This window comes from Dasypus novemcinctus, chromosome 18 (assembly GCF_030445035.2).
Source record: "Dasypus novemcinctus isolate mDasNov1 chromosome 18, mDasNov1.1.hap2, whole genome shotgun sequence".
Lineage (NCBI taxonomy): Eukaryota > Metazoa > Chordata > Mammalia > Cingulata > Dasypodidae > Dasypus > Dasypus novemcinctus.
Window position 1 is genome coordinate 66,366,253 of NC_080690.1, and position 24,989 is coordinate 66,391,241.

A 24,989-nucleotide genomic window follows, 5' to 3' on the forward strand; every position below is an offset into this window, starting at 1 on the left:
CCGCCCCCCGGAGGAGCCGCCCGCGGCCCGAGACGCGGGGCTCAGCCCGGCGCAGCCCGGAACGGTGAGCTGCGGGGCGCGGCGGGGCGCGGGGGCGGCGGGCCAGGGGGGCGGGCCGGGGGGGGCGGGCAGGGAGCCCCGGGGCCGCGAGCGCCGATGGGGGGCGCAGCGGGAGGACCGGGGCCGCGCGCTCCCCGGGGCTCGCCCTCCTGGAGACGGGCTTGGGACCTTGAGGCCCCTGGGCGCCCCCTGCCGCGCCCTGGGGTCCCCCGGGGGCTGGAGACCCGGCCCGGGCCGCGCCCCTCCCCCCGCGCGCAGGTAAACAGCGGCCAGGGACGGGCGGGGCCTGGGGGGGGAGGGCGGGAGGGGAGAGGGAGGGGGTAGGGAGGGGAGAGGGAGGGGGCCCTTGTGACGGCCGCGAGGCCGGGTGCGCGCCGCGCTGGCCGGCGGGGGGTGAGGCTGTGCGGCCTGGGGAGGGTGAGTCTGGATGGGGCCCGGGCCAGTGGGCCTGGGAGAGCGCCCAGCGCGGCTGCGGTGTGCGTGTGTGATGGTGTAAGGCTGTGCGTCTGAGTGTGAGGGAGGCGATCGAGCGACTGTGTGGAGGATGTGGGTTGGGATCCCTGAGCGGGACACGTGGGCCACCGTCTGGTTGTACCTGTGTGATGTTGCGTGTCTGTGTGATGTTGCGTGTCTGTGTGATGTTGCGTGTCTGTGTGATGTTGCGTGGCTGTGTGAGGTGCATGTGCTGGGGGTTGGACAGTCTCCAGGACTGGGTGTGTGTAGAAAGAGGCAGGGTGACTGGGCAGCTCTCTGCGTGTGGGCGTCGTGTGTCTGTGTGGCTGGGTCGGGGGCGCGAGTGGGATCCCCTGTAGGTCAGGATGAACGCCGCGAGAGCGTGGGAACCGCCTGGCTGCGTGGCTGTGAACGGCAGAGTCGCGAAGGCGAGCACGAGGTGGTGTGACTTACCTATGGGCTGGTGTGCGTGGGTGGACACAGCTGGGGCTGACCTGGCTGTCACTGTGCAGCAGGGCTGCGGCGTGCGACAGCATGTGGAAGCGTGGGGGGCTGCGTGAGGGGCGCGTGTGTGAGTGTGGAGAGGACTGCAGAGAGGAGGTGTCCGGGCGACGCCGTGCCACGGCCTGGGGCGCTGTCCATGTGGGGCGAGAGGGGCCGGGCTGTGCGGGACGCGGGGGCCAGCGAGGCCCCTGGCCCCCGAGGGACGGAGGCGGGTGCCTAGGTGACAGGGCAGAGGAGGGAGTCTGCGGCGGGCCCCGCGCGTGGGGCACAGCTGAGGGGCGCCTGGACGCGGGCGAGCGCCGTGTCTGGGAGACAGCCGGGGTGATGCCCGGCTGAGGGTGAGTGTTGTGTCACTGTGACTCTGCCTGTGGTTGTCAGGCCGGCCGGGGGGCGATGCGTGTGTGAGCGTCGGGCGCACTGGGCTGTGTGGCGTGCGACCTTGCGGGAGGTTGGCAGGGCTGTGTGACTAATGTGTGGCTGTGGTTGTCAGGGTGGCTGATGGGCTTGGTGATTGTGAGTTTATTTGTGTGGCTTGTGCGTGAGGCGCGAGACACACGCACATATTGAGAGAGTGACTGGCCTCGGGAAAGCCTCCGGGGTAAGGCGCCTGCCCTTGCGGGGTGCAGCTGGGAGCTGGGCGCAGGTGCGGGCCTCCAGGTTTCCGAGGGACCGGGCAGCTTCGTGGAGTGGCCAGGTGTGGCTGCGGGGACCGTGGAACTGCCTTCTCTGTGTGTTCACAGCCGTCTGCACCAGGGGACCCCCTTCCGGCAGGGTGACTGAAGCTGAGCTCAGAGGTCACTTGCACACACGGTAGGGGCCTGAGGGCCCGGCTGGCTGGGCGAGAAGGTGGGGGTTAGAAGAATCGGGGGAGGTGGGGGCAAGTCCAAGGTGAAAGCCGGGCGTGCGTCTTGGAGGGGGCAGCCCTGTGTGAAGGGGAGGGGCCCGGGGTGCGGGGAAGGACAACGAGGTCGGGGAGACCCTCCGGAATGTAAGTGGGGATTTGCTGGTTTTCCCAGAGGAGGCGGGTGGGGAAGAAGAGAGAGTTTGTGCGTGTGCACCTGTGTGCTGGGTTGTGTTCCGAGGGGGGCGAGCATGTGTGTTTTTTTCTGAGAGGAGAGTGTGTGTGTGAGTGACATTAGCTGTATTTGTGAAAGGAGAATGTGGGTGTGTGTATTGCGTTGTGTTTTAAGTGGGAAGTGTGTTGTGAATGTGTAGCATTTGAAAGAAGGGCGTGTGTCTAAAGGTTGAGTTGTATTTCTGAGAATAATGCATGTATTGTGCTGTATTTCTAAGAAGGGAGAGTGTGTGTGTGTTTTCTCAGAGAAGAATGTGTGTGTCTGAGTTTGCACGTTGTATCAGGTTGTATTTCTGAAAGGAAAACGTGGGTATGGGGGTATGTATTCCATTGTGTTTGGGGGAAGAGAGTTGTCCTCTGTGTGTGTTGTATCTGGGAAGAGAATGTGTTTCTATTGTGTGGTATTTCCAGACATTGAGTTGTATTTTGGAAAGGAGAATGTTTCCTGTTTTGTCTTGTTTTGTTTTAGGAGGTCCGGGAGATTGAACCCAGGACCTCGTGCATGGGAAGCAGGCGCTCAACCACTGAGCCACACCCACTCCCCAGAAAGGGGAACGTTTTTGTGTTGCGTTTCTGTTTCTTAGAGGAATGTGTATCAAGTTCTATTTCCAAGAGTAGAATGTGTGTGTGTGTTGTGTTTGAATGAAAGCAGTGTGTTGAATTGTGTTTCTGAGAGAACGCATGTGTGGGTGTGTTACGTTGTATTTGAGTGAGGGGAGAATGTGTGTTGGGCGTTGGGTGTTGCGTCGTATGGCTAAGGAGGGAGAGCGGTGTGCGTGTGTGTTGTGCTGTTTCTGAAGGTGTGTGAGTGTGACTGTGAGGGCCACACCGGCGCCGCCGGCTAGGCGTTTGTGACCTCGTCTCCCGCACGACCGGCGTGGGAGCCCAGGTGGACGGTGTGACAGCCGCGGGCCACGCCTGCTGCACGTGTGTCCCAACTCGCCCCGGCCGGCCGGGCCTGTCTGTGGTGGAGGGTGGGGCTCTTGCCCCCCCAGGGTCTGTCGGCCTGTCAGGCCCCGTCCCCCCAACCGAGGGGCCGCCTCTGCTTCCGGCACCCCAGCCCCCCGGCCCTCTCCTCCCGGCCGCGCCCCACCCCCAGCGGTCTGACTGGTTCCCAACAAAGCACCCTAAGAGTGAGCTCATGGGAGGCCGCGCCTCCGCGTGCCCTGCCCCTCGCCTGGCGGAGGAGGGCGCCGCCGCACCAGCTCGCGCAGCCGCGAGTTCTGGGTCAGGGTATCCGGGCTCCTTGGGGTGGGGAGGGGGGGCCGGGTGAGCCGAGGGCAGGTGTGGGGCCACGAGCTCGCTGCTCGCGCGACCGCGGTTCCTTACACACACGCGGTGGGTCCAGAGAGTCTCCAAAGGAGGGCTGGCTGGGATGGGCGTGGAGGCAGGGGGCTGGCTGGGGTGAGGAGGCATGGGGGTGGGGGCTGGCTGGGGTGAGGAGGCATGGGGGTGGGGGCTGGCTGGGGTGAGGAGGCGTGGGGGGCTGGCTGGGGTGAGGAGGCGTGGGGGGCTGGTTGGGGTGAGGAGGCATGGGGGTGGGGGCTGGCTGGGGTGAGGAGGCGTGGGGGGCTGGCTGGGGTGAGGAGGCGTGGGGGGCTGGCTGGGGTGAGGAGGCATGGGGGTGGGGGCTGGCTGGGGTGAGGAGGCGTGGGGGTCTGGCTGGGGTGAGGAGGCATGGGGGTGGGGGCTGGCTGGGGTGAGGAGGCGTGGGGGGCTGGCTAGGGTGAGGAGGGCATGGGGGTGGGGTCTGGCTGGGGTGAGGAGGTGTGGGGGGGGGGCTGGCTGGGGTGAGGAGGCGTGGGGGCTGGCACTGACACCCCCCACTGCCCCCAGGAGCAGCAATGTCGGTGCAGGTGGCCGCCCCCGGAGGCGTGGCGCTGGGCCCCGAGCGCCTGAGCCCTGAGGACCTGGTGCGGCAGACCCGGCAGGTGGTGCAGGGGCTGGAGGCGCTGCGGGCCGAGCACCACGGCCTGGCCGGGCACCTGGCGGAGGCCCTGGCGGGGCAGAGCCCGGCCCCCGGCGCGGAGCTGCTGGAGGAGAAGCACCAGGTGGTGTGTCACTCGCTGGAGGCCATCGAGCTGGGGCTGGGCGAGGCGCAGGTACGAGGGGCCCGGCCTGGGGGGCAGGTATGGGGGCACGGTCAAGCTGGGCTGGATGAGTCTCGGGTATAAGAGGCCAGGTGTGGGGGGGCTCAGGCCTGGGGAGCAGGTAGGGCCCGGGATGGAGGAGGCCCAGACATCTGGGGACAGGAAGGCAGGGGTGGGGGTCAGGCCTGGGGACAGGCAGGGGCAGGTATAGGGTCAGCATTGCAGAGGGTGGTCTGGGGCCGGGACCAGGCCTGGGAGGGGGAGGCTCAAGACCAAAGAAGGGGTCTCTGGACCGCTTTGGGGAGCCCTTGTGTGTGGCAGAGACCCTTGAACCAGATGGGGTCCCTCCTGGGGAGGCCTTGGGGATGCAGCGGTACATCACGGGTGCCTGGGGAAATCGGGGGTCTCTGGGTGGAATGGCCCTCTGAGCATCACGGGGACTGCTCCATGCAGAACCTGGGGGCATCTTGGCCAGCATGGGGGTGGCCCCGGCCCGCTTTGGGGCCCTGGGTGGGCCCTGATCCCGGCCCGCCTCCCCTGCCCCGCAGGTGCTGCTGGCGCTGTCGGCGCACGTGGGTGCCCTGGAGGCGGAGAAGCAGCGGCTGCGGGCGCAGGCCCGGCGGCTGGCCCAGGAGAACGCGTGGCTGCGGGAGGAGCTGGAGGAGACGCAGCGGCGGCTGCGGGCCAGCGAGGAGGCCGTGGCCCAGCTAGAGGAGGAGAAGAGCCACCTGGAGTTCCTGGGGCAGCTGCGGCAGTACGATGCGGAGAGCCAGGTTCGCAGGGCAGGGTGAGACGGGGCGGCCGCTCTCGGGGGAGCCCCGCCCCCCAACCCAACTCAGCACCCCAGGGCCCCCAACCCCCTGCAGGGCCTTCAAAGAACCCAACACTCCACAGGGCCCCAGACCCCCCTTACAACCCCACAGCCCCCCAACCCTAGGCAGAGTCCCCCGCCCCCGCCAACAACCCCCTGACCCTCCACAGAGCCCCCGCCCCCTGCAAAGCCCCCTGGTGGCTCCACAAAGCCCCAGATGCTCCCCAGCCCCTGGGCTCGGCCCTGCACCTCCCTCCTACCCTGAGATACTGGGTCCGGCTCTGAAACTAGCCCGCCCGCCTCATGACTCCCGCTTCCCTGTCCTCCCCGCAGCAGCCCGAGTCCCCTCCTCGCCGAGACAGCCTGGCGGCCCTGTTCCCCAGTGAGGAGGAGAGGACAGGTGGGTGTGGGAGGCGGCTAAAAGGCGGGGCTCCAAAGGCTGGGAGCAGGGCCTGGGGGCGGGCAGGGCGTCAGGAGGGGCAGGGGCTGGGGCGGGCAGGGCATCAGGCCAGGGCAGGGCGTCAGGATGGGCAGGGGCTGGGGCGGGCAGGGCGTCAGGAGGGGGCAGGGGCTGGGGCGGGCAGGGCATATGGACGGGCAGGGGCTGGGGCGCGCAGGGCGTCTGGAGGGGCAGGGGCTGGGGTGGGCAGGGCATATGGACGGGCAGGGGCTGGGGCGGGCAGGGCATATGGACAGGCAGGGGCTGGGGCGCGCAGGGCGTCAGGACGGGGCAGGGGCTGAGGCGGGCAGGGCGTCAGGAGGGGCAGGGGCTGGGGCGGGCAGGGCGTCAGGAGGGGGCAGGGGCTGGGGCGGGCAGGTGGTGGTGGCCGCGACCTCGTGGCCCCAGTCCAGGACGCATCCGTGGGCCTCTTAGATGTCTGGGATCGCAGTCTCAGAAGCCAGGGCAGGGAGGCAGCTGCCACCACCCCAGCTCTGCAGCGTTGTCCCCTGGCATGGTGGCGGGCGCGCAGTGACTTGGTCCCCCCCAGGCCCAGAGGCGGCCGGGGCGGCGGCAGCTCAGCAGGGCGGCTACGAGATCCCAGCCCGCCTCCGGACCCTGCACAACCTCGTCATCCAGTATGCGGGCCAGGGCCGCTACGAGGTCGCCGTGCCTCTGTGCCGCCAGGCCTTGGAGGACCTGGAGCGGAGCTCAGGCCACTGCCACCCTGACGTGGCCACCATGCTCAACATCCTGGCGCTGGTGTACCGGTGAGCTCTGCCAGCCTGGGGCCCCGGGGGCGGGGGACGAGAGTGGGAGAGGAGGGGCCGCCGACGAGCAGGGGCAGCCGCGACCCAGGCAGGGCGGAGTGTGAGGGAGACCGCAACGGTGGTAGAGGGCTGTGGGGAGAGCAGAGGGGTCGGGGCCCGGGGATCGGTGTGGGAGACCCAGAGGGGGCCGCCCTTGCTCGGCTGGGTCCTGGCCCTGCTGCCCCCTCCCGCTCACCCCAGCCACCCGGGCCTGACAACCCCCTCCATCCCTGTGGCCGCCCGGCAGGGACCAGAACAAGTACAAAGAGGCCACAGACCTCCTCCACGACGCCCTGCAGATCCGGGAGCAGACGCTGGGCCCTGAGCACCCCGCGGTAGGTGGGGCCCTAGGCGGGGTGGGGGAGGGGGCGCCCGTGGCTGGGCCTTCCGGTCCCTGACCTGTGACCCCCGTTCCCCCAGGTGGCCGCCACCCTCAACAACTTGGCGGTCCTCTACGGGAAGCGCGGGCGTTACCGGGAGGCGGAGCCCCTGTGCCAGCGCGCCCTGGAGATCCGGGAGAAGGTCCCGCCCCTTCCCAGCCCACCGGTGCCGCCTGGCTCTTCCCAGCTACTGCTGCCAGGCCCCCGCGAGGACTGGCGCTGGGATGCCCCCCCAATTTCACACCCCTCACCTTTGATACTGTGCATCCCCCCAGTTCATCTCATTTGGTCTCCACACCCACTCCTACCCTTTCCAGCCTCACGTGGTCACCAGACAACGCCAATCCTCGTATCCGCCAATTTGACCTTGTTCCCAATTCTCTGAACCCTGTGACCCCTGACCTTATAGTCTCCCCATCTGACAGGGCTTCCGACCCCCAGCCTCATTAATTCTCTGCTTTGATCCTAAAACCCTAATTTATGTCACACCCCCCCATTATGGTGACTTCATAGCATGCGGCCTACCAGTCCCATAGGACCCTATGGCTTGTGACCCCGTGACCTTGACCCCCAGGTCTTGGGCGCCGACCACCCGGACGTGGCCAAGCAGCTCAACAACCTGGCCCTGCTCTGCCAGAACCAGGGCAAGTTTGAGGCGGTGGAGCGGCACTACGCCCGCGCCCTGGGCATCTACCAGGCCCTGGGCGGCCCGCACGACCCCAACGTGGCCAAGACCAAGAACAACCTGGTGAGCCGAGGGCTGCCCCCCTTCCTCTGCCCCTCACCCCCCCCAGGAGCATCAGGACCAGGGGCCCAGGGAGCCCCCCGACCTGCCGAGCACAGGACGGGACTGTGGGGACGAGGAGCCCCCCCCCGGCAGGGTTCTTGGGAAAGACGTCCCCTACGAGGTGTCTCTGAGCTGGGCCCTCAGCACAAAGCGGCTCGTGAGAAGTTCTAAGGGAAGCGCCAGGCAACCAGCAAGTTCACGGGGGAAGAGGACACTGGAGAGACTGGCCGGAACCAGCTGACAGCATCAAATATTTATTGAGTTCTTACTGTGTTAACCCCCTTTCTCCGCGCGCTCCCTGTATCATCTTATTTATTTCTTACAAGACCTTATGAGGTAGGAGCTGCTGTCACCCTCATTTTGCAGATGAGGAAACTGAGGCACAGAGGTTAAATCACCAGCCCCAGGTAGAGCAGGAAACAGGGTCAGAGGCTCAGAGACAGGAAGCCCCTGCCCTGGGTCACCCAGCCCGGTGGGGCCGGGATGCAAGCCCGCTCTGTTGTAGGGCAAGCCTCGGGGACAGGGTGAGCGGGCTCCTTCCTGAGGGCCCGGGAAGGCCCCGCAAAGCTTCGAGCAGGGGAGGGGCCGTCAGTGTGCACCTCAGAAGGATGGCCGTGGGGGCCTGGGGTGGGGGCGCTGGGGTGCAGGGCACCTGGGAGCTTCCCAGCTGGAGCGCAGCTCACAAGCCTTGCCCTCCCCACAGGCCTCGGCCTACCTGAAACAGAACAAGTACCAGCAGGCGGAAGAGCTGTACAAAGAAATCCTCAGCAGGGAGGACCTGCCCGCCCCCCTCGGTGAGCCCCCGCCCCTTCCACCCTCCCCGGCAGCCTCCCAAGCCCCCAGTCCCACCCTGATCCCCCGTCTGTTCCCCCAGGAGCCCCCAACACAGAGACGGCTGGTAACGCAGATCCGCAGGTGAGGGTGGGCTCTGCTTCGGTCTCTGGGGAGCTGGGGACAGGTAGGACGGGGGGACTGACCAGTGTCCCTGGCCCCCTCCCAGGCCCTGCGCCGGAGCAGCTCATTCTCCAAGTTCCGTGAGTCCATCCGGCGTGGCAGCGAGAAGCTGGTCTCCCGGCTCCGAGGCGAGGGGGTGGCGGGAACAGCCGGGTGAGTGTTGGATCAGGTCAGCCAAGGGCCCGGAAGGTCCAGACTCTTGAGCCCCACCCCCTGCTGTCCCGCTCAAGAACCTTCCATGGCTCCCATCTCCACCTGCACCAGAGCTCACACCATGTGGGCGAGGCCTCCTCCAGCAGGGAGTGGCTCATTCCGCCTGCCCCTCCTGTGCAGGATGAAGAGAGCCGTGTCACTCAACATGCTGAATGTGGATGGCCCAAGGGCTGCTGGCACTCAGGTGAGGGGCTGACAGGGACCCTGGGTCAATGACAGAGTATGGGAAGCGGGCGGCCGTGGATAGATGTGGGGACAGGGGTGGGCGCAGGACAGGAGTTGACATGGGGGCAGAGGGCAGATGAGGAGACACGTGGGTAGACGTGGGACAGGAAAATGGAGGTTGTACCTGGGATCGAGGCAGAGGATGGGTGGGTTGGTGTCAGTTAGGGGGTAAGGGTGGGTGCAGGAGGAGGGAGGAGAGGTGGGGACATGGGTGGACACAGGCGCAGCAGCTGGACGTGGGGTCAGCCAGGCTGGACGCGGAGGCGGGGCACACGAAGGCCCACGAAGGCCAGCAGGCCGGGCGGGTTGGCAGCCGAGGACGTGGGAGTGGGGGGCGGACACGGGGACAGAGACACAGCCACAGGGCGCCTGGAGCAGAGGTGCAACCCGTCCCTCGCCTGCCCGTGTGTGTCCCCAGTTCTCCACCCGGCACCTGAGCGAGGCCTCTCGGACCCTCAGCACCAGCACCCACGACCTGGGCCCCCGCTAAAGCTGACAGGACCTCGCTGGCCACCACGTCTCAGGAAAAGCGCGGGGGAGGGCGGGCCGAGGGGAGGTTGTCCCCTGCTCCCCACCCCGCTCCCGCCTGCCTCTCCAAGTACCCGCTTCCCTCTCCTGCGATTAAAGGCTGCAGATCTGGCAGCAAGGAACGTCCATGAGGCTGCCTGCAAATAAGTGCCCCCCGCCCCGGGACCTAGGGCCAGGCAGGACTCAGGAGGGGCCGCAAATACCTTTCACAGCTCTGCCGCGCCCGGCGGTCACAGCTGCTGGGCGATCTGCTCTATCCTGCGCAGCGTCTCCTCTGACTGCAGCTGCTCCAGGCTGAGCAGGGACAGGCCCAGCTGGTCCTCCTGCAGGGGCAAGAAAGGGGGGTACAGGGTCAGGGCGAGGATGGGGAGAGTTGCTGTGCTTCCCCGGGCTCCCCAGCGGGGACACGGTCTGACTCAAGGCCCAGTAGGAACAGGTGGTGGCTTGCATGGGGGCCATGAGACAGGATGCTGCGAAGTGGAAATGTCCCTCGTTATCCAGAGCACACTGCGCCTGGGAACGGCCGGGCCCGCAGGGAGGGCGGTGGCAGCCAGAGATTTGCATCCGAGCCGCAGAGCAGGATCGCCTTTCCGGAGGCCGGCACGCACGCCCCCTCTTCCTCATCCGAACTCCTCACCCCAAATCCTCTCTCCTGCCTCCTTGGGGCTCGCCACGTGCTTGCACCCCTCTTGTAGCCTCACGTGTGTGAACAGGGCCCCTTGAGACTCCCCCCAGTTCCCGGGGCTAAGTGAGAAACCCCAGAGGGCTTTCTGGAGGAGGAGCCCCGCCTGGGAGGCGGCAGGGAGCGCGCAGGCCGGTTCCCGCTTACCCGGTGGAAGGGCTGCGCCATCTGCCTCAGGAAGTACTTGGCCACCTGGACGCCCTCGTCCACCGTCAGGTTGAGGTTGGCGTCCGTGAGGTGCTCCTGGATCCAGCGGGGCAGCTTCCCGCGCTTGTCCGCCCGCGCAAACCGCTTGGAGCAGGAGGGGAGAGGGAAGGCGTGAGCGCCGGGCCCCGGCCGGCCACCCGGGCCTGTCTGTGGAGCGCCTGGGGCCCCAGCTGCTCCCTGAGGCTGGGGCGGGGCGCCCAGCACCCACCTTGTCGGCGAAGACCATGAGGCCGTAGTCCGTCTTGCCCCTGATGGCCCGGCCCACGCACTGGGCCGCGTGCCGCATGGCGTCGAAGGTCAGAAAGTCGTTCTCGCGGATCTGGAACTGGTCCCGCAGGTACTCCAGCCGGGCCTGCGGGCGGGGCAGGGCGGCAGTGTGGGGCCCGTCCTGCCGGCGCAGCCCCCCCCCCCACAAACCGCGCCAGTCCCAGGACGGGCCCCCAGGAGCCCTTGTGGCCCGGGGTGCTGCTCACCTTGAGAATGCGGCTCTGGGTGTAGACGTAGGGGACCCCAAACATGATGACGGCCCGCCCATAGTGGTGCACTGGGGGGGCAGAGGACAGGGGTCACGAGGTCGGGTGCTGGGCGGGGCAGCCGTGCTAACTGGCCAGGAGCAGGGGAGAGTGGGCAGAGCGCGCGTGTGCTCGGAGGGCCCGACCCGGGGCCCGGGGCCGGGGGAGCGAGGGGGCTGGATCCGTGCGGCAGCAGGAAGCACAGTGGGCAGGAGCCCCCGGGAGCCCCCTGCAGGCAGCAAGCGAGGGGAGAGCCTGGGCCACTCACCAAAGTCAATTCCCTCGGACACTTTGCCCCGGGCTACCGAGAGCAGGATGGCCCCGCGGCCATTCTCACAGGCCTGGGGAAGGGACGGGAGTCACTGCAGAGCCACTGCCTCCTGCCCCTCCCCCGGCCTGTCGTCCAGTGTCCCCCACCCACCCCGCCCACCTCCTGGTACTTCTCCAGGGCAACACTGGTCTCAGCCCCGTCCTGGGTCTCGATGAAGAGCAGCTTGTTCCTCTGGATGTTTTCTAGGATGCCCTAGAAGGACACCAGGGCTCAGGTGGGATGGCGGATGGCACGTGAGGGGCCTGGCCTCTGCGGCTGGCTGTTCTCAGGCTGGGCCTCAGCTTGCCCACCTCTGCCACGCAGAGAGAGGGGGAAACCTTGTGATCCGGGGGGATCCAACCACTGTGCCCGCAGTGGGGCAAGGGTGTGGGACGGGCATGTGTCCCCACTCGGGGCCCCCCGTTCCCCAGCAGTGAGTGGTGGAGGGGCTGATGTCGGCCAGGCAGAGCCCACCAGAGGCTGCCCTGAGGTTTTACCTATGACACTGCCGGGCTTACTACAGCCTGGTTCTGATGCAAGGATAGACAAACAGACCAGTGGGACAGAAGGGAGGGTCCAGAAACCCACACAGATGGCTGCCTGTGCACGTCAGTGGGAAAAGCTCTTTGCAGATAATGGTGGTAAAACAGCTGGATTTCCATGAGGCAAAGTGACCGTTCACCCCTGCCTCACACCATACACAAAGGTGAATGGAGGCACCTCCAGGCCTAAGTGCGAAGCTGCAACTGCAGCGCTCCTGGAAGAACACCAGGAGGCTCTCCTCACGGCCAAGGTTCCTTACACAGGGCACAAGGGGCACTCAGGACAAAAGGGCCTGAGGACAAGGCCAGTGTCTTGGCCACGGCCCCAAGTGGACATGTTTCCCACTCCTCCGCCCCCCATCCCCTGATGCTTGGCTTAGCCAGGTTCACTCATCTCATCCTGAAGGAACACTTGCTTCAACTGGCCCCCGAGAGCTGGGGCTCAGAGGCTGTGAGCTGAGAGCACCCACTCCTCCGCCTGCACCCTGTAGGCACCCAGCGCCCAGCTGTGGCGAGCCCCGCATCCAGGACACCCCAGGGCCCGGCTCACATGCTCCCCCTGAAGGGGCTCTGACCCTCCCCAGGCCCTGCCCAGCCTGGCTTCTGGAGTCTTCCTCTAACAGCACAGCATTAGCAGGTCCCACCCGCTACCGGTTTCTCCACACCAAACCCCCTCCGCTGGAGGACAGTCATGGTGACAACCGCAGAGAGAGGAGGAAACGAGGGACCCAGAAGTGCGAGCAAGCAAGGGGACACCCTAGGTGCCAGCTGTCCTTTAAGCTGTTGCTGTGTTTTATACACAGTCCTGTCACATACGATACATTTTACGACTTAACGCAAACCAGGAATGAAACCAACATGCAAAGGAACAGGGCAAGGCTGAGGAGGAGCAGGTGGGGCACGCACCTGCTCGTACCAGGACGCCACGGTGCTCTCCATGTACTGGTAGCTGGTGAAGAAGGCCACGATGCCGTCGGGGACCACGGCCGACATCTCCAGCAGGAGGTTTCCGTAGTTCCGGATCACGGCTGAGGGGGGTCAGAGGCTGGAGCCTCCGGGCCGGGGTCCTCCGCCCCACGCCCTGTTAGCGCACGCCTGTCTAATGCCCTGTCTGGAGCGCGGTATTCCCAGGAACCACGGCACATACCATGGGCAAGAAATAACCCCCCGGGTGTTCAGTTGCTGAGATTCGGGGGTATTTGTTACTGCGGCGTGACTAGACTGAACTGATACCTCTCCTCTCAGGACCCACATAAACCAAACCCCCAAACGGCCTACCGATATCTTCCCGGGTCTCAAATTTGGAGCTGATGGCCACCTGGTCGTTGCCACGGCCGATGATCTGCCATGAGCAAGAGAGGTAATAAGCAAAGCAGCGCGGCTGCACAGGTGGGAGGCTCTTCACCTGCCAGGGCTGACCTCAGCCTTGGAGATGTTCGGTGAATGAAGCCTCTGCTGCCCCCCGCCTGCCCCCCACCTGCCCCCTACAGACGAACGCAGGCCCCGAGGGGAGTCACCTGCCCAGAACCCCCGGCGACGGGCAACAGCAGAGGCGGACCGGCACCGGAGCCTGTCCCCGCTCCCAGCCAGCAGGTGCGCCCCAGCCGCCGCAGCCCCGGGCCAGCTGCTTCCTGGACCTCGACAGCCACCGAGCATCGCCTCAGATGAGCCTCCCACAAGCACGAGCGTTTCCCTGGTCCACCCACCTCCACGTGCTTTTAAGTTTGGTACAAACTAATTCTTGAGCAAAATCTGATTGGACCTGATCTGGGTGCATTTAGGGCCTTTACACCCTCCTCAGTGTGGCTCTTCAGAACATTCTGCCGCTGAAAAGTGAGTTTGACCAGAGGGAGCTGCCCAGACCCCTCTGGGGGTGTCACATGACACATGCCTGTGCCTCTGGAAAGTTCCAAATTCCAAAACATACCCAGTCTAAGGGGCTGAAGGCCCGTATTACGATGCCCGTTTCACAGAGGAGACTGGGATGGACAGGAAGTCTCATCAAGGGCACAGCAGACGAGCCAGGCAAAGCCACATCAAGCCAGACACTGAGCGAGCCCTACACCGTGTCCCAGGCCCAGGCTGCACCAGCATCTTAAACCCATCTTCTCGCTGAATCCTTTCAATGGCCCTGGGAGACCCCATTTCAGAGATGAGCAAGCCGAGGCTTGGGGAGTCGCGCTCACGGGAGAAGAGCCGGGCCTGGGTGTGTGCCCGTCCAGAACGCGCGCCCTCAGCTGCACAGCTGTCCTGCCTCGCCAGTGCAGGAAGCGGAGGGAGGGTGGAAGGCGCCCCTCACTCCACCTCCCCCACCCCCGACCTCACCCACTCACCATGGGGCAGAGGCAGACCCTGGCCAGCGTCATGGTGAAGGTTGCCATGGTGACGGGGTGGAAGTCCAGAATCTTGGGGTAGATGTCCAGCGGGGACAGTGTCTGCAGTGGGGACAGTGGACAGAGTCTCAGCAGGGCTGGCAGGGACCAGGAGCACCCTAGTGGGGGCCTGGGGACAGGGTGGGGACAGGGAGAGGGGTCCTCACCCCAGATGTGATGATGACCGACTGGAAGCGCTCGAACACCGGCTTGATGGCCAGCGAGGCGTCCATGCAGCTGGGGAGAGGCGAGGGCGTGAGGCAGGCAGGGGCTCCCAGGGCCCCCGGGCCTGTCCCCCAGCCCCCGGGGCCTCACCTGAAGTGCAGGATCGGGTTGGCGATGGTGGGGGTCCTGTCGTCAAAGGGCTCGATGATGATGGTGAAGCCTGAGGGGGTGGGCGGGGCCCGTGAGGCTCCCCCGCTGGCTCGTCTCCACACCCCACATCTGCTCCTCGGCCCCGCCCCCAGCCCCACTAGTGAGCCCCGGCTCCAGGCACCTGCCTCCAGAACACACCCGGCCTCTGCTGCCCCCCAGGCCGACGCGTGCAAACGTTCACGGCGGGGGGGAGCCCAAGAAGAGAGCGCCACGAGCCCATTCCTCACTCTCCCCGCGCTGCGGGGGCCACCCAGCCTCCGGCCAAGCCCTCTAGCCTCCCCCGGGGACCTCTCTACCTGCTGCCTGCGGAACAACCACTTCTCCTTCTCCCCCTCCTCGCCAGGCTCCCGGCTGCCATCCCTGCTCCCCTTAATCTCCTTGCCACTCGCGCCGCGATCAGTCCCTCCTCTGCTTGGCACCATCCCGCGGCTGCCCACACTTCTGCCGGGGTCTAGAGAACCGGCCACGCGAAGCCCACTTCCTCCCTGCTCGCCGGCCTCTGCCTGACCTTCCACCACCACTCAGGGCCTGGTGTTTGCCGGCCCCTGCCTGGCAAGCTTCCCACCTGACCACCTGGGACGTGGCTCCACTGTCAGCATCTCAGCGGCCCTCCCTGCCACCTGGTCCCCATTTGCTGTTCGTCCCCATATCTTGAATGAATAAATGAATGAATGAATTTGCATATTTGCTTTCATTTAATTAAATCAAGTCTCCTGTGCCTGGCCACGGGCTGGGTGGTGCTGAGGACACGGCTGTAGGCAGCCCTGGCCCTGACCTCACTTGGCTCACACCGTCCTGTCCCCAGGGGTGACTCAGAGTGTGTGAGGCCAAGATGGAGGGAAGGGAGCTCTGAGAAGGAGTCTGCCCCAGCCTAGGGGTCAGGAGGGCTTCCTGGAGGAGGGGACACACTACTGCGCTGAGACCAGCAGGACGAGGGGGCGGCAGCTGGGGGATGAGGAGGCCGGGAAGGATGTTCAGGGAAGAGAAGGTGAGGTGCTTGGGAATGGGCAGCAGGGACAGGAGGGGAGGAGAGGACAGAGCCAGGGGGGAAGGCGGGGCGGGACCAAGAGGAGGGACACGGAAGGCAGCTCCCACAGGGCCGGATGGCCCTGGGTGGGGGTGACGGGCTGTGCTCAGCCGAGCAGCAGGCAGCAGACAGGCCTGACCTGGTTCCCTGGGAGAGTGCAATCCCCGGGGACCGAGCTGAGCCCTCGCCAGCTTAGAGCCGGGCAAGGGGAGGGCAGTGAGGGACGGGGGTGGCCTTCCCTGTCCTCTGCAGGCCGACACCTGAGCAGCACCCTCCTGCCTCCCCCACCCCAGGCACCAAGTCTCGGCCTCTCTATCGCCCACATCGCCGCCACCATGGCGCCCCCTGGCCCAGGCTCCTCTTCTCTTGCTCAGGGCACCGACTCCTGCCCCGACTCCTGTCCCTAGTCCTTGCCAGAAAAATCTTTCTAAAGCACAAGCCTGCCCTTGCCCCAACCCTGCACGGAACCTGTCATGGCTCCCCAGTGCCCTCAAGAGCAGAATGACAAACTCCTTCCCAGGCCAGCATGAGCTGACCCCTCAGAACTTCTCCAGCCTCACCTCACTCCACTGGCCACCCCCTCCCTTCCTTCGCCATGCCACAGTCAGAGGGAGCCTTTGAAAACGCAAATCTTAGCATGGAGGTCGCTCACTCAAGAACTGTTCATGGGGAAGCAGATATGGCTCAAGCAACTGAGCTCTCGCCTACCACACGGGCGGTCCCAGGGTCAGTTCCCGGTACCTCCTGGGGAAAGACGAGCAAGACAGCGAGCTGGTGCAACGACAGGCATGGCGAGCTGAAGCAATGAGATGATACGACAAGGAGACACAAAGAGGAAAGACAATGAGAGACACAACAAACTGTGGAGCTGAGGTGGCTCAAGTGATTGAGCATCTCTCTCCCACATGGGAGGTCTCAGGTTTGGTTGCCAGTGCCTCCTAAAGAGAAGAGCAGACACAGAGAGCAGACCGCAAATGGACACAGAGAACAGACACCGACCGCAAACAATGAGGGGAGGGGGAGTAAATAAATAAAAATTTTTAAAAATAGAAAACATCTTTTAAAAAAAACTGGAAAAAAAAAATCTGTTCATGGCTCGCCACTGCCCTCAGAACAGAGCCAAACCCCACGCCTGGCCGTACCAGCCCTACAGGTCCAAGTCCCCGCTGACAACTCTTTCGACTCCGTAGGAACCCTGATTCCAGCTGCCACGGGGCTCGGCAGAGGCAGGGAGAGAGGCGCTTACCCTTGGCGTAGGTGCTGACGAGAGTGGCGAAGTTAGCAAGGAGGGTGAGCGGGGAGAAGTCGGCCAGGTCGGCGATCTCCAAGGTGTGCAGGAGGGATCGGAGGCGCTCGGCGCAGAATCTGGCAGGAGGCCGGACAGGTCAGCGGGCGCAGAGGGCAGCCACGAGCAGAACCAGCACCCCCCCACGTCTCCCAAGGTTGCTGGGTGCTCTGCGAGGGCAGGGACTGGCTGTTTCGGTCACCTCTGTGCCTCCACATTGTACAGCCGCGCACCGCACAGCCACAGCCGCCCAATGGCAGGGCCGCAGAACGATGGCACAACCCGCATCTCGCCCACGGGCTCTCAGTCAGAACCACCGCACACACCAGGCCCCACGAAGATCCACAGCACCCCAGCACCCCAGGCACAGCACGGAACCCGCGTCTCTGGCTCACGGCTGCCTTCCGTCACTCTCCGTGACACACAGGGCCCGAGTCTCCCACGCTCACACAGGAAGGCGACCACACGCTCTCGGAGGTGCTGCGTCAACCGGCACCCACGCGCGGGGGGCACACAGGCACACGCATCGACCGTCGCCCCTCGGGGGCCTGGCTTTGGAGCCAGGTGGCTGGCCTGAGTTCAAAACCTGCCCGCCCGATTTCAATTCTTCAAGCCTGGCTTCCCCCTCGCCAGGCAGGGTCGGGTGCCCCCTTTGGGCTCCTCCAGCCCCCTGGGGTCCCCCATCCCGGCCTGTCTGGGGGTGAGTCTGTGCCCCCATTATCTCAGTCACCAACGTGTCCCCAGGACCACCTAGCACCAGGCTGGACACTGAAAAGGGGCTCAGGGAACATGCACCCAAAGAATAAACAAGGGGAGGGAAGGAGCTGGCCTCGGTCTTCTGGCTGAGTCATCTCTTTTCCCCTCACAAGTCCCCACCTCCAGGAAGCCTACCCTGATCACAACCTTGTCCTCACTTCCTGTCTCTTTCCCCTGACACTCGCGACTTTGTTGGGGGTGGGAACAACCCTCTCTTGTTCCCACTGTATCTCCTTCTCCAGGAAGCCCTCCCTGACCCTCTGGGCTCCCACAGCCCCTAGGCTCCTTCATCCCAGCCCTGCACTCTGGGTGGTTCCTGTCTGGGGACAGGTCTGGGCCCTCACTGGACACTGAGCCCCATGGGGGACAGGGCCAGGCTATCTCGGTCACCACTGTGTCCAGCACAGAGCAGACCCTCTGGAATGTGCGTTGAACCACTGAGCTCCTCTGTCCACAAGTGTCCAGGTCGGTGAGGAGATGGGAAAACTTGCGTCACGGGCTGCTTCCCCGCACAGGGGCAGAGCTGCCAGGCTCCAGAGGCTCCAGGCCTGGGTTTGAGTCACGAGTCCCCCTCTCGGTGCTGTGTGATCCCGGGCAATGGCTTCATCTCCCCAGGCCTCAGTTTCCCCATCAGCAGCATGGGGACAGCCACACTGAGGACTCAAGGAACTACAGCATGTCAAGTGCCGAGCACAGCGCCGGGCTCCTCACGGTGCACCCTCGTTTTCTCATCTAACCACCACAAAACCCTGCGAAGGAGAGATGCTGAGCCCCTACCCACTTTATAAAGGCAGAGACTGAGGCTCAGAGAAGACCACTGACTTATCCAAAACTGCAGAGGGAAGCTCTGGCATGAACCCCTCCCCAGATCCACTCTCAGCCTGTGCTGTGCCCCAGGAGGCCGACCCCACCGACTGCACCAGGGGGATTTGCTCTGCCCTCAAGCTTTGGGGTAGGATGGGGTGGTCGGTGAGGCAGGGTGGGAGGCGAGAGGGGTCCCAGGCCTTCTTCCCCCAGTCCTGCCCAGCTGGGCCTCAGAGCTCTGCTCTCAGCTCATCGGAAGCCCCTCTCCCAGGACCAGTCCTGCCGGCTTTCAGTGGCCCGGGGTGGACATAGCCCCCAACTCTTGCAGGTCTCCGGGGCCTCCCGGTGCTTGCTGGCTCCGTCTCCCTGGCCAGCCCTCAGTCAAGGGCCCCTCTTCAGCTTAATTCTGATGGCGCCACGTGCTGCCCGCCAGGCCCCTGCCCACGACGGGGACCCAGGACCAACGGCCTGGCCCACTCACCTGCCCTAGCCGGGCCCACCAGCGCCTCCTGCACACTCCACACACTCCTCACGCCCTCCCCACACGGCGCCCCGGTAAGGCCCAGTCCACAGGCCATACCTGAGAGGCTTGCGCTGGATGCAGACGCGCTGGGCCAGGCTGCTCAGGAAGGCGGGGGGGCTCTCCTGCACAACATGCTGCACCCGCAGCCGCCACTTGACGTACTCCAGCAGGCGCCGCAGGAAGCCCAGGAAGTGCTCGGCCGTGCGGATGGAGCCAGGCACCGCCTCTGCGGGGAGGGAGGGCCAGCGGTCACCAGGGCTGGGACGGGGCGGGGTGAGGAGGACAGGAGTGGAGGGGGTGCTCACCCTGCAGCACCTCGTCAGGCAGCACCGGGTTGGCCAGGTGGGCGTCGGTCTCCCGGGCCACGCTGGCCTCCCGCAGCCCCTCCACCAGGCGCCGGTACTCGTCCCGCAGGCGCTGCTCGTCTGTCTCCTTGATCCTGCGGGGTGCCGGGGTGTGGGAAGAGCAGGGGAGGCCTGGGGGCGCTGGGTCGGGCCAGAGCCCCTGGGGGCCGGCAGGGACAGGTCAGGCAGAGCGCAAGGCCCTGGGGAGGGTCCACGGGCCACCCCCACCCCCCCACCTGAGCACCGTCTTCTGCAGGGTCTCCAAGTTGCCCTGGCAACGGTCGAGGGTCCGACGGGTGATGTTGACACTCATGGAGTCGATGCAGACGTTGTCTGGAGAAGCGGGGAGAGGGCCGGCTCGGTCGGAGCAGTGGGGCTGTCTGGGGGGCCGGCCGCGCCCTCCCACCCAGCTCCCTGCTCACCAATGTTGTGGGCCTCGTCGAAGACCACGACGGCCTTGCGGGCCAGCTCCTTGGACACCAGGTCCGCGATCTTGGGGTCCAGGAGGTAGTGGTAGCTGTAGACCACCACATTGGCGTGCAGGATCTGCAGGGCGCGGAGCGCAGGGTTACCCCGGCCGGCCTGCCAGTGCCCACCCCAGGCCCCGCCACCCCTCACCTGACCACACGGCCACGTCACTCCCTCCCAGGCACCCAGAGGCGAGGCGAGGGCAGACTGACAGGCAGGCGAGGAGGCCAGAGCCTGAGTGGGTGGGGGCAACAGGCAGCAGCAGAGAGAAGGGGACAGACAGACACACAAGAAAAGACAGAAGCAGGGAAGTCAGCTAGAGACAGAGGAGAGGCCCACAGACCCAACGGACACATGCCAGAAAGCAGACAGACACAGGTAGGCTGACACCCAGACACACGGACACAAGCAGACAGACAGGACACAGGGAGACAGACAAAAAGACACAGGCAAGCAGAGTGACTGACACAGACAGGCAGGCAGACACACACATACAGGCAGGCAGGTCGAGATGGAGACAGAGCCAGGAGGGACGGCACGGTGGCCCTCACCCACGTGTCCCCCGGCCCCACCCCTCACCGAGTAGCGGGCCAGGAAGTACGGGCACCACCCCTGGCGCTGGCCCACAGCCTTCAGGTCATCCAGGTTGTAGATGCCAGCGGGGAGGGGCACCTGACGCCCGTGAATGTCAAATTCCTGGGGCAGGGAGAGAGGGTGCCCAGGGGTCAGGGTGGCTGGCTGCCCCGGGTGCCCGCCTGCACCCCCTGCCCCGCCCCCAGGGCACCTCGTAGAAGCGGCAGTGTGGCAGGCTGGGGTCCTGCTCGTGCTGTGCCCGCACGTAGGAGGCCGTGAGGCTGTGGCACTTGCCATCGACATCCTTCCCGAAGCGCAAGGGCGTCACCTGGGGACACGGGACAGGCTGAGTGGCCCACCCACTCCCTGAACCGGCCCGAGACTCTGGTTGGTTCCTTGGAAAACTCAAACATCAAACAGTCAAGACTCGTGGGAACTCACCACAAGGATGCAGGAGTGATAAAACTTATTTTTAAAACATTTAGCCTTGACGAGCCTAAGGCGCAGAGGCTGACTGAGGGGACAGCTGGGGATAACTGCTTTATCCTTTGAAGTGTGAAAATGCCCACAACCTCAACAAGTTCCCAGAATCAGAGGTTTGAGGGCCCCGTCTAAGAACCCCCTTCCCCTGCCTGGCCCGGAACTCTCCATGGCTCTGTTGGTAGCACCACTAACAAGCCGGGGCTTCCTTACCGAAGAACAAACCCTTCTCCTTCACTAAAGGGACAACTCCGAGACTGCTGACCCTCCGCCCCCTTTCCCATTTCCTCAGTCCACGCCAGGCCTCCTTCCCTTCAACTGTCATTCATCACGTGTACTGTGTGTCACATATTCTTACAAATAACGTTACCCAACCTATAGCCCGAGTTACACCACCACGTGCAGGCACTTAGAACAGTGGGTTTGGACTATACTTTAGTAACAATAACAAACACTCCATAAGTCAGATATCACCACGAATATAGTATCACGATCATTTCAAACATTCTCTTAGCTCTTTGTACACGCTAAGGGCTTATAAAGATGTACCATCTTGCCCTGTCTTATCAAATAGAGTAGGTACTTAATTATCCCCGTTTTACAGAAGAGGTCTGAGAGCAGAAATCACCTAAGTGTACAAGGCTATTCAATTTCAGGACCAGGAAAACAGGCCTGCTGGCCTCCATGAGCTGCCTTTTTTTTTTTAGGAGGTACCAGAGATTGAACCCAGGACCTTGTACATGGGAAGCAGGCGCTCAACCACTGAGCTACACCTGCTCTGCAAGGAGCCACCTTTTTTTTTTCTCTCAGCATGTTTTTTTATTATCTTTTTTTTTTTTAAGATCACACAAAAAGGAGCTGCCTTTTTAACCTCTCCTGGACCTGGGGAAGATAGGAAGACTCCCTGGAGGAGGTGTACTGGTCCTGGCCAAGAACAAGCCAGAATTTGACAAGTGACAAGGGGATTCCATGCATGACCCCCACATACCTGCCTAAAGTCTGGTCTGGGGATCTAGGACTGCTGGGTGGAAGGAGGTGCTGCCCCAGCCCCAGGCTGAACGGAAGGAGGGGAACGGGCTCTCACCTCAGGGTGAATACACAGGTTCTTGCGGGAGCTCAGAGCTAGTCCCAAGAACTGCAGCTTCTCGCCCTCCTGCTTCTCATAGAAGTTGAGCAACTTGCGCAGCTCTTCAATCACCTACTCGGCCGTGGGAAACTCAGCCTCAGTGGAAGCATGCGCCTCTCCCCGCCCCCCGGGTCCCAGCCTCCCAAACACTCCCGAGGCTCCTGACAGCGACCACTGAGAGGCCCCAGGAGGGGGAGAGGGAGCCCTGGGATGGGTCCAGCTCACCTTCTCAATCTCGGGCACAGTCCTCGAGCAGTAGATGAGTTTGGTCACCTCTAGCGGGAACGCCTGCCAATGACAAGGGGGCTCAGCCCTGCCCCTCCTCCACCCTGTCCCCAGGCCCAGGGGTCACTCACCCGCTGGTATGCCATGATCAGAGCCAAGAGGGACACTGTCTTCCCAGTGCCCGACGGCATCTCCAGGACTCCATGACCCTGCGGGTTGGGGGCAGGAGGGACAAGACACAGGCTCTCAGAACTTCGGGGACACGACTTTTAGGATGCCCCTACCCTCCCAGAGGAGCTCTACCTTGGAACAGCAGTCAACACAGCAGTTACAAGTTTGGGCCCCAGGGGCAGTGGGTTTGAAGCCCACTTGTGCCACCTACTTGTTGAATGGTCTCAGCCAAGTACCTTCATCTCTCCAGGCCTCAGGATCCTTATCTCTAAAATGGGCCTATTGCTAAGGCCTTCCTCACAGCATGACTGTGAGGATTAGTGAGAAGCTGTGGGTTAAGTTTTTAGGACAGTATCTGAGAGAGGGTGAGCCTCTTTTTTCTTTGAATTTAGCGAACACTTCCACATTTCCCGGCACAGGCCGAAGTAACTCACCTGCACGTTTCGCAACCTCAGCTCTATTGACATTTTGAGCCAGTTATGTCTTGGTCGTGCGCGCTGCCATGCACATTCTAGGATGTTTACCAGCATCCCTGACCCCTACCCGCTAGATGCCAGTAGCACACATAGTGTGACAACTAAGAATATCTTCAGATATTACCAAGTGTCCTCTGGGCAGGCAAATCACCTCTGGCTGAGAACCATTGTCTTATGTATATTAGCTCATTTAACCTTTGCAGCAACCCATGAGGCAGCTACTATTAGTATCCCCATTTTACAGGTGAGGAAACCGTGGAAAAGGGAAGTTAAGTGACTTGCCCAAAGGCACACGGCTAGTAGACTGTGAGTCGGGAATGCCAACCACGGTAGCAGACTCCAAAAGTCTATATCGATTCCTAAGCACCATAACGTTTAGCCTTTGATAAAAGAACGTTAGCTGCTGTGGCTATTAACTCTTGTTAGTTTAGATGACTGGGTGGCTGGCTTGAGAGTCCTGGATCCCGGAGGACCTCGGATGTGGACAATCTTGGGGTCTTAGGGTCGACGTCCTGCAGTCTCAGTCTTGGACCCACAAGCTGCAACCCCGCCTGACGAACGGGCCCCCCACCTTGGCGTCCAGCGTGCGTTTCAGCTCCAGCATGTAGGAGAACTGCTCCGGGTAGATGTAGTCGTACGGGAAGTAGACCAGCAGCCCGTCCACGTTGAGCCTGGGGCGGGGGCTGCCGGGTCAGTGCCCCGGCCCCCAGCACCCCTCCAGCCCCCACACTTCCCGGTCGTCCACTTCCCCAGGAGCCTCCCGGGCCCCTCGGCGTCCCACCCCCGTTACCGCCCCGCCGGAACCCGCCGCTCTCCCCACTCCACCCCTTCAGCCTCCCCGCGCCTCGCCGGGGTCCCAAGGGCGCCTGCCGGTCTCCTCATCTTCCAGCCCCGCGCGCGTAACACGCCGCGACCCCCAAGCCCCCTCTCACTTCATGGCGCCCGCTTGTGGCGGCGTCGACCCGCCCCCTCATGAATATTCAGCAAGAGGCAGGGTCCTTGGAGCGCCCTGGAGGACCCGCTCCACCTTCCTCCTAGCGCATTGGCTGGCCTGCACGTCACTCCGCCAAGGCAGAGGCGGTCAGGCTAATGCGCTTGCGTATAAACGTGCTGGGGCGGGCTCTGGGGAGGAAAGCGGTTCCCGAGGCGTCGCTGAGGATCGCCGAGAACCAGGAACAAAACATGAAAAGAGGAGTGCCGAGAGAATCGACCCCATTCAATAGGATTCGTTCTCCCTACTTCTGATTATCGCAGTAGCGATTGGAGTCTGGGGAAGAGTGACGGGGAAACTGGAGATCCCTTCGGAGCCCGCGAGTTAGGAACGGCTTCACCGCACCAAATAAACATCAGTTTATAAAGTGCCTGCTCTGTCTAGTCCCCTGTGGGAAAAAAATAACTCTTCCCATTTATTGAGCGTCTACTGTTTGCCAGATACAGTACCAGCCCTTTTTAACCAGTAAATAATGTAAAGGCAGTATAGTTTGATGGATAAGATGGGTCTCTGGAGCCTAGGTCCAAATCCTGGCTCCATCGTCTACTAGCTGTGTGAGCTTGATCAAATTACTTAAGCCCTCTGTGGTTCATTTTTCTCTTTGCAAAGTAGGAACGATTAGAATATCTATGATGTAGGTGACACTTGAATTAACCCACATAAAGCTGTTAAAATGGGGCTTCACACACTAAGCATTCAATAAATACTAGCTTTCATTCGTCCATTCAGTGGGGCCTGAGAGCCTATGCTGGCCCTGGGAACACAGACATGGCCAAGAAAGCTCAGTTTCTGTCCTCAAAGAACAGATACTAAACATACAAACAAGTATATGGTCAAGCGTGACAAGACCTGCGGAGGAAAATTCAGGAAACCATAAGGGCCTATTACAGGGTAGGTGATAGTGTCTGGAGCTGATCTGGGCAGAGAAGAGGCAGGCCTCTAATTCCCTATTTTTTTTTTTTAAGATTTATTTAGTTATTCCTCCCCCCTCCCCCCATTGTCTGCACTCTGTATCCATTCACTGTGTGTTCTTCTGTGTCCGCTTATATTCTCATTAAGCAGCTCCAGGAACCAATCCTGGGACTTGCCAGGGTGGGAGAGAGGCGATCATTCTCTTGTGCCAACTCAGCTCCCTGCTCTGCTGTATCTCTTATTATATCTTCTCTGTGTCTTTTTGTTGCATCATCTTGCTACACCAGCTATCCACACGGGCCAGCACTCCTGCTCGGGGCAGCACTCCTGCACGTACTCTACGCCAGCCAGCATTCCATGTGGGCCAGCTCGCCACACAGGCCAGCTCGCCTTCACCAAGAGGTTCTGGGCATCGAAACCGGGACCTCCTATATGGGTAGGTGGGAGCCCTATTGCGTGAGCCACATCTGCTTCCCTCTAATTCCCTATTTAGTAAGGAT

The 24,989-nt window shown here is 63.2% G+C and overlaps 2 protein-coding genes across 5 annotated transcripts; one reads left to right on the plus strand and one right to left on the minus strand.

Moving 5' to 3' along the window:
* Positions 1-9,454, plus strand: KLC3 (kinesin light chain 3). Of its 4 annotated transcripts, none has more exons than XR_009181623.2 (14): positions 10-64; positions 1,758-1,827; positions 3,929-4,194; positions 4,731-4,955; positions 5,327-5,393; positions 5,983-6,202; positions 6,489-6,576; positions 6,662-6,763; positions 7,196-7,369; positions 8,112-8,202; positions 8,283-8,323; positions 8,409-8,442; positions 8,696-8,759; positions 9,219-9,259. XR_009181623.2 is itself a non-coding variant. In XM_058280430.2 (14 exons), the coding sequence occupies exons 3-14, from the start codon at positions 3,937-3,939 to the stop codon at positions 9,288-9,290; spliced, it is 1,509 nt and encodes a 502-aa protein (XP_058136413.1). In that variant the 5' UTR covers positions 10-64; positions 1,758-1,827; positions 3,929-3,936; the 3' UTR covers positions 9,291-9,454. The 4 variants fall into 4 exon arrangements, 3 of the variants coding, with proteins under 3 accessions (XP_058136412.1, XP_058136413.1, XP_058136411.1); XM_058280430.2 differs by having other exon boundaries at positions 8,409-8,515; positions 9,219-9,454; XM_058280428.2 differs by having other exon boundaries at positions 8,283-8,442; positions 9,219-9,454.
* ERCC2 (ERCC excision repair 2, TFIIH core complex helicase subunit) lies at positions 7,647-23,608 on the minus strand. The gene is made up of 24 exons (XM_004448005.5): positions 23,519-23,608; positions 23,158-23,257; positions 22,071-22,148; positions 21,940-22,002; positions 21,673-21,786; positions 20,320-20,436; positions 20,115-20,231; positions 19,490-19,613; positions 19,304-19,400; positions 19,029-19,162; positions 18,781-18,949; positions 16,602-16,720; positions 14,269-14,338; positions 14,121-14,190; positions 13,915-14,016; positions 12,860-12,923; positions 12,488-12,609; positions 11,160-11,252; positions 10,998-11,070; positions 10,691-10,761; positions 10,426-10,569; positions 10,158-10,301; positions 9,532-9,651; positions 7,647-8,687 (listed from the first exon to the last, which is right to left on the minus strand). Exons 1-23 carry the CDS (start codon positions 23,521-23,523, stop codon positions 9,559-9,561), a joined length of 2,283 nt encoding a protein of 760 aa, XP_004448062.1. The 5' UTR covers positions 23,524-23,608; the 3' UTR covers positions 7,647-8,687; positions 9,532-9,558.
* Between the last annotated feature and the right edge of the window lie 1,381 nt (positions 23,609-24,989).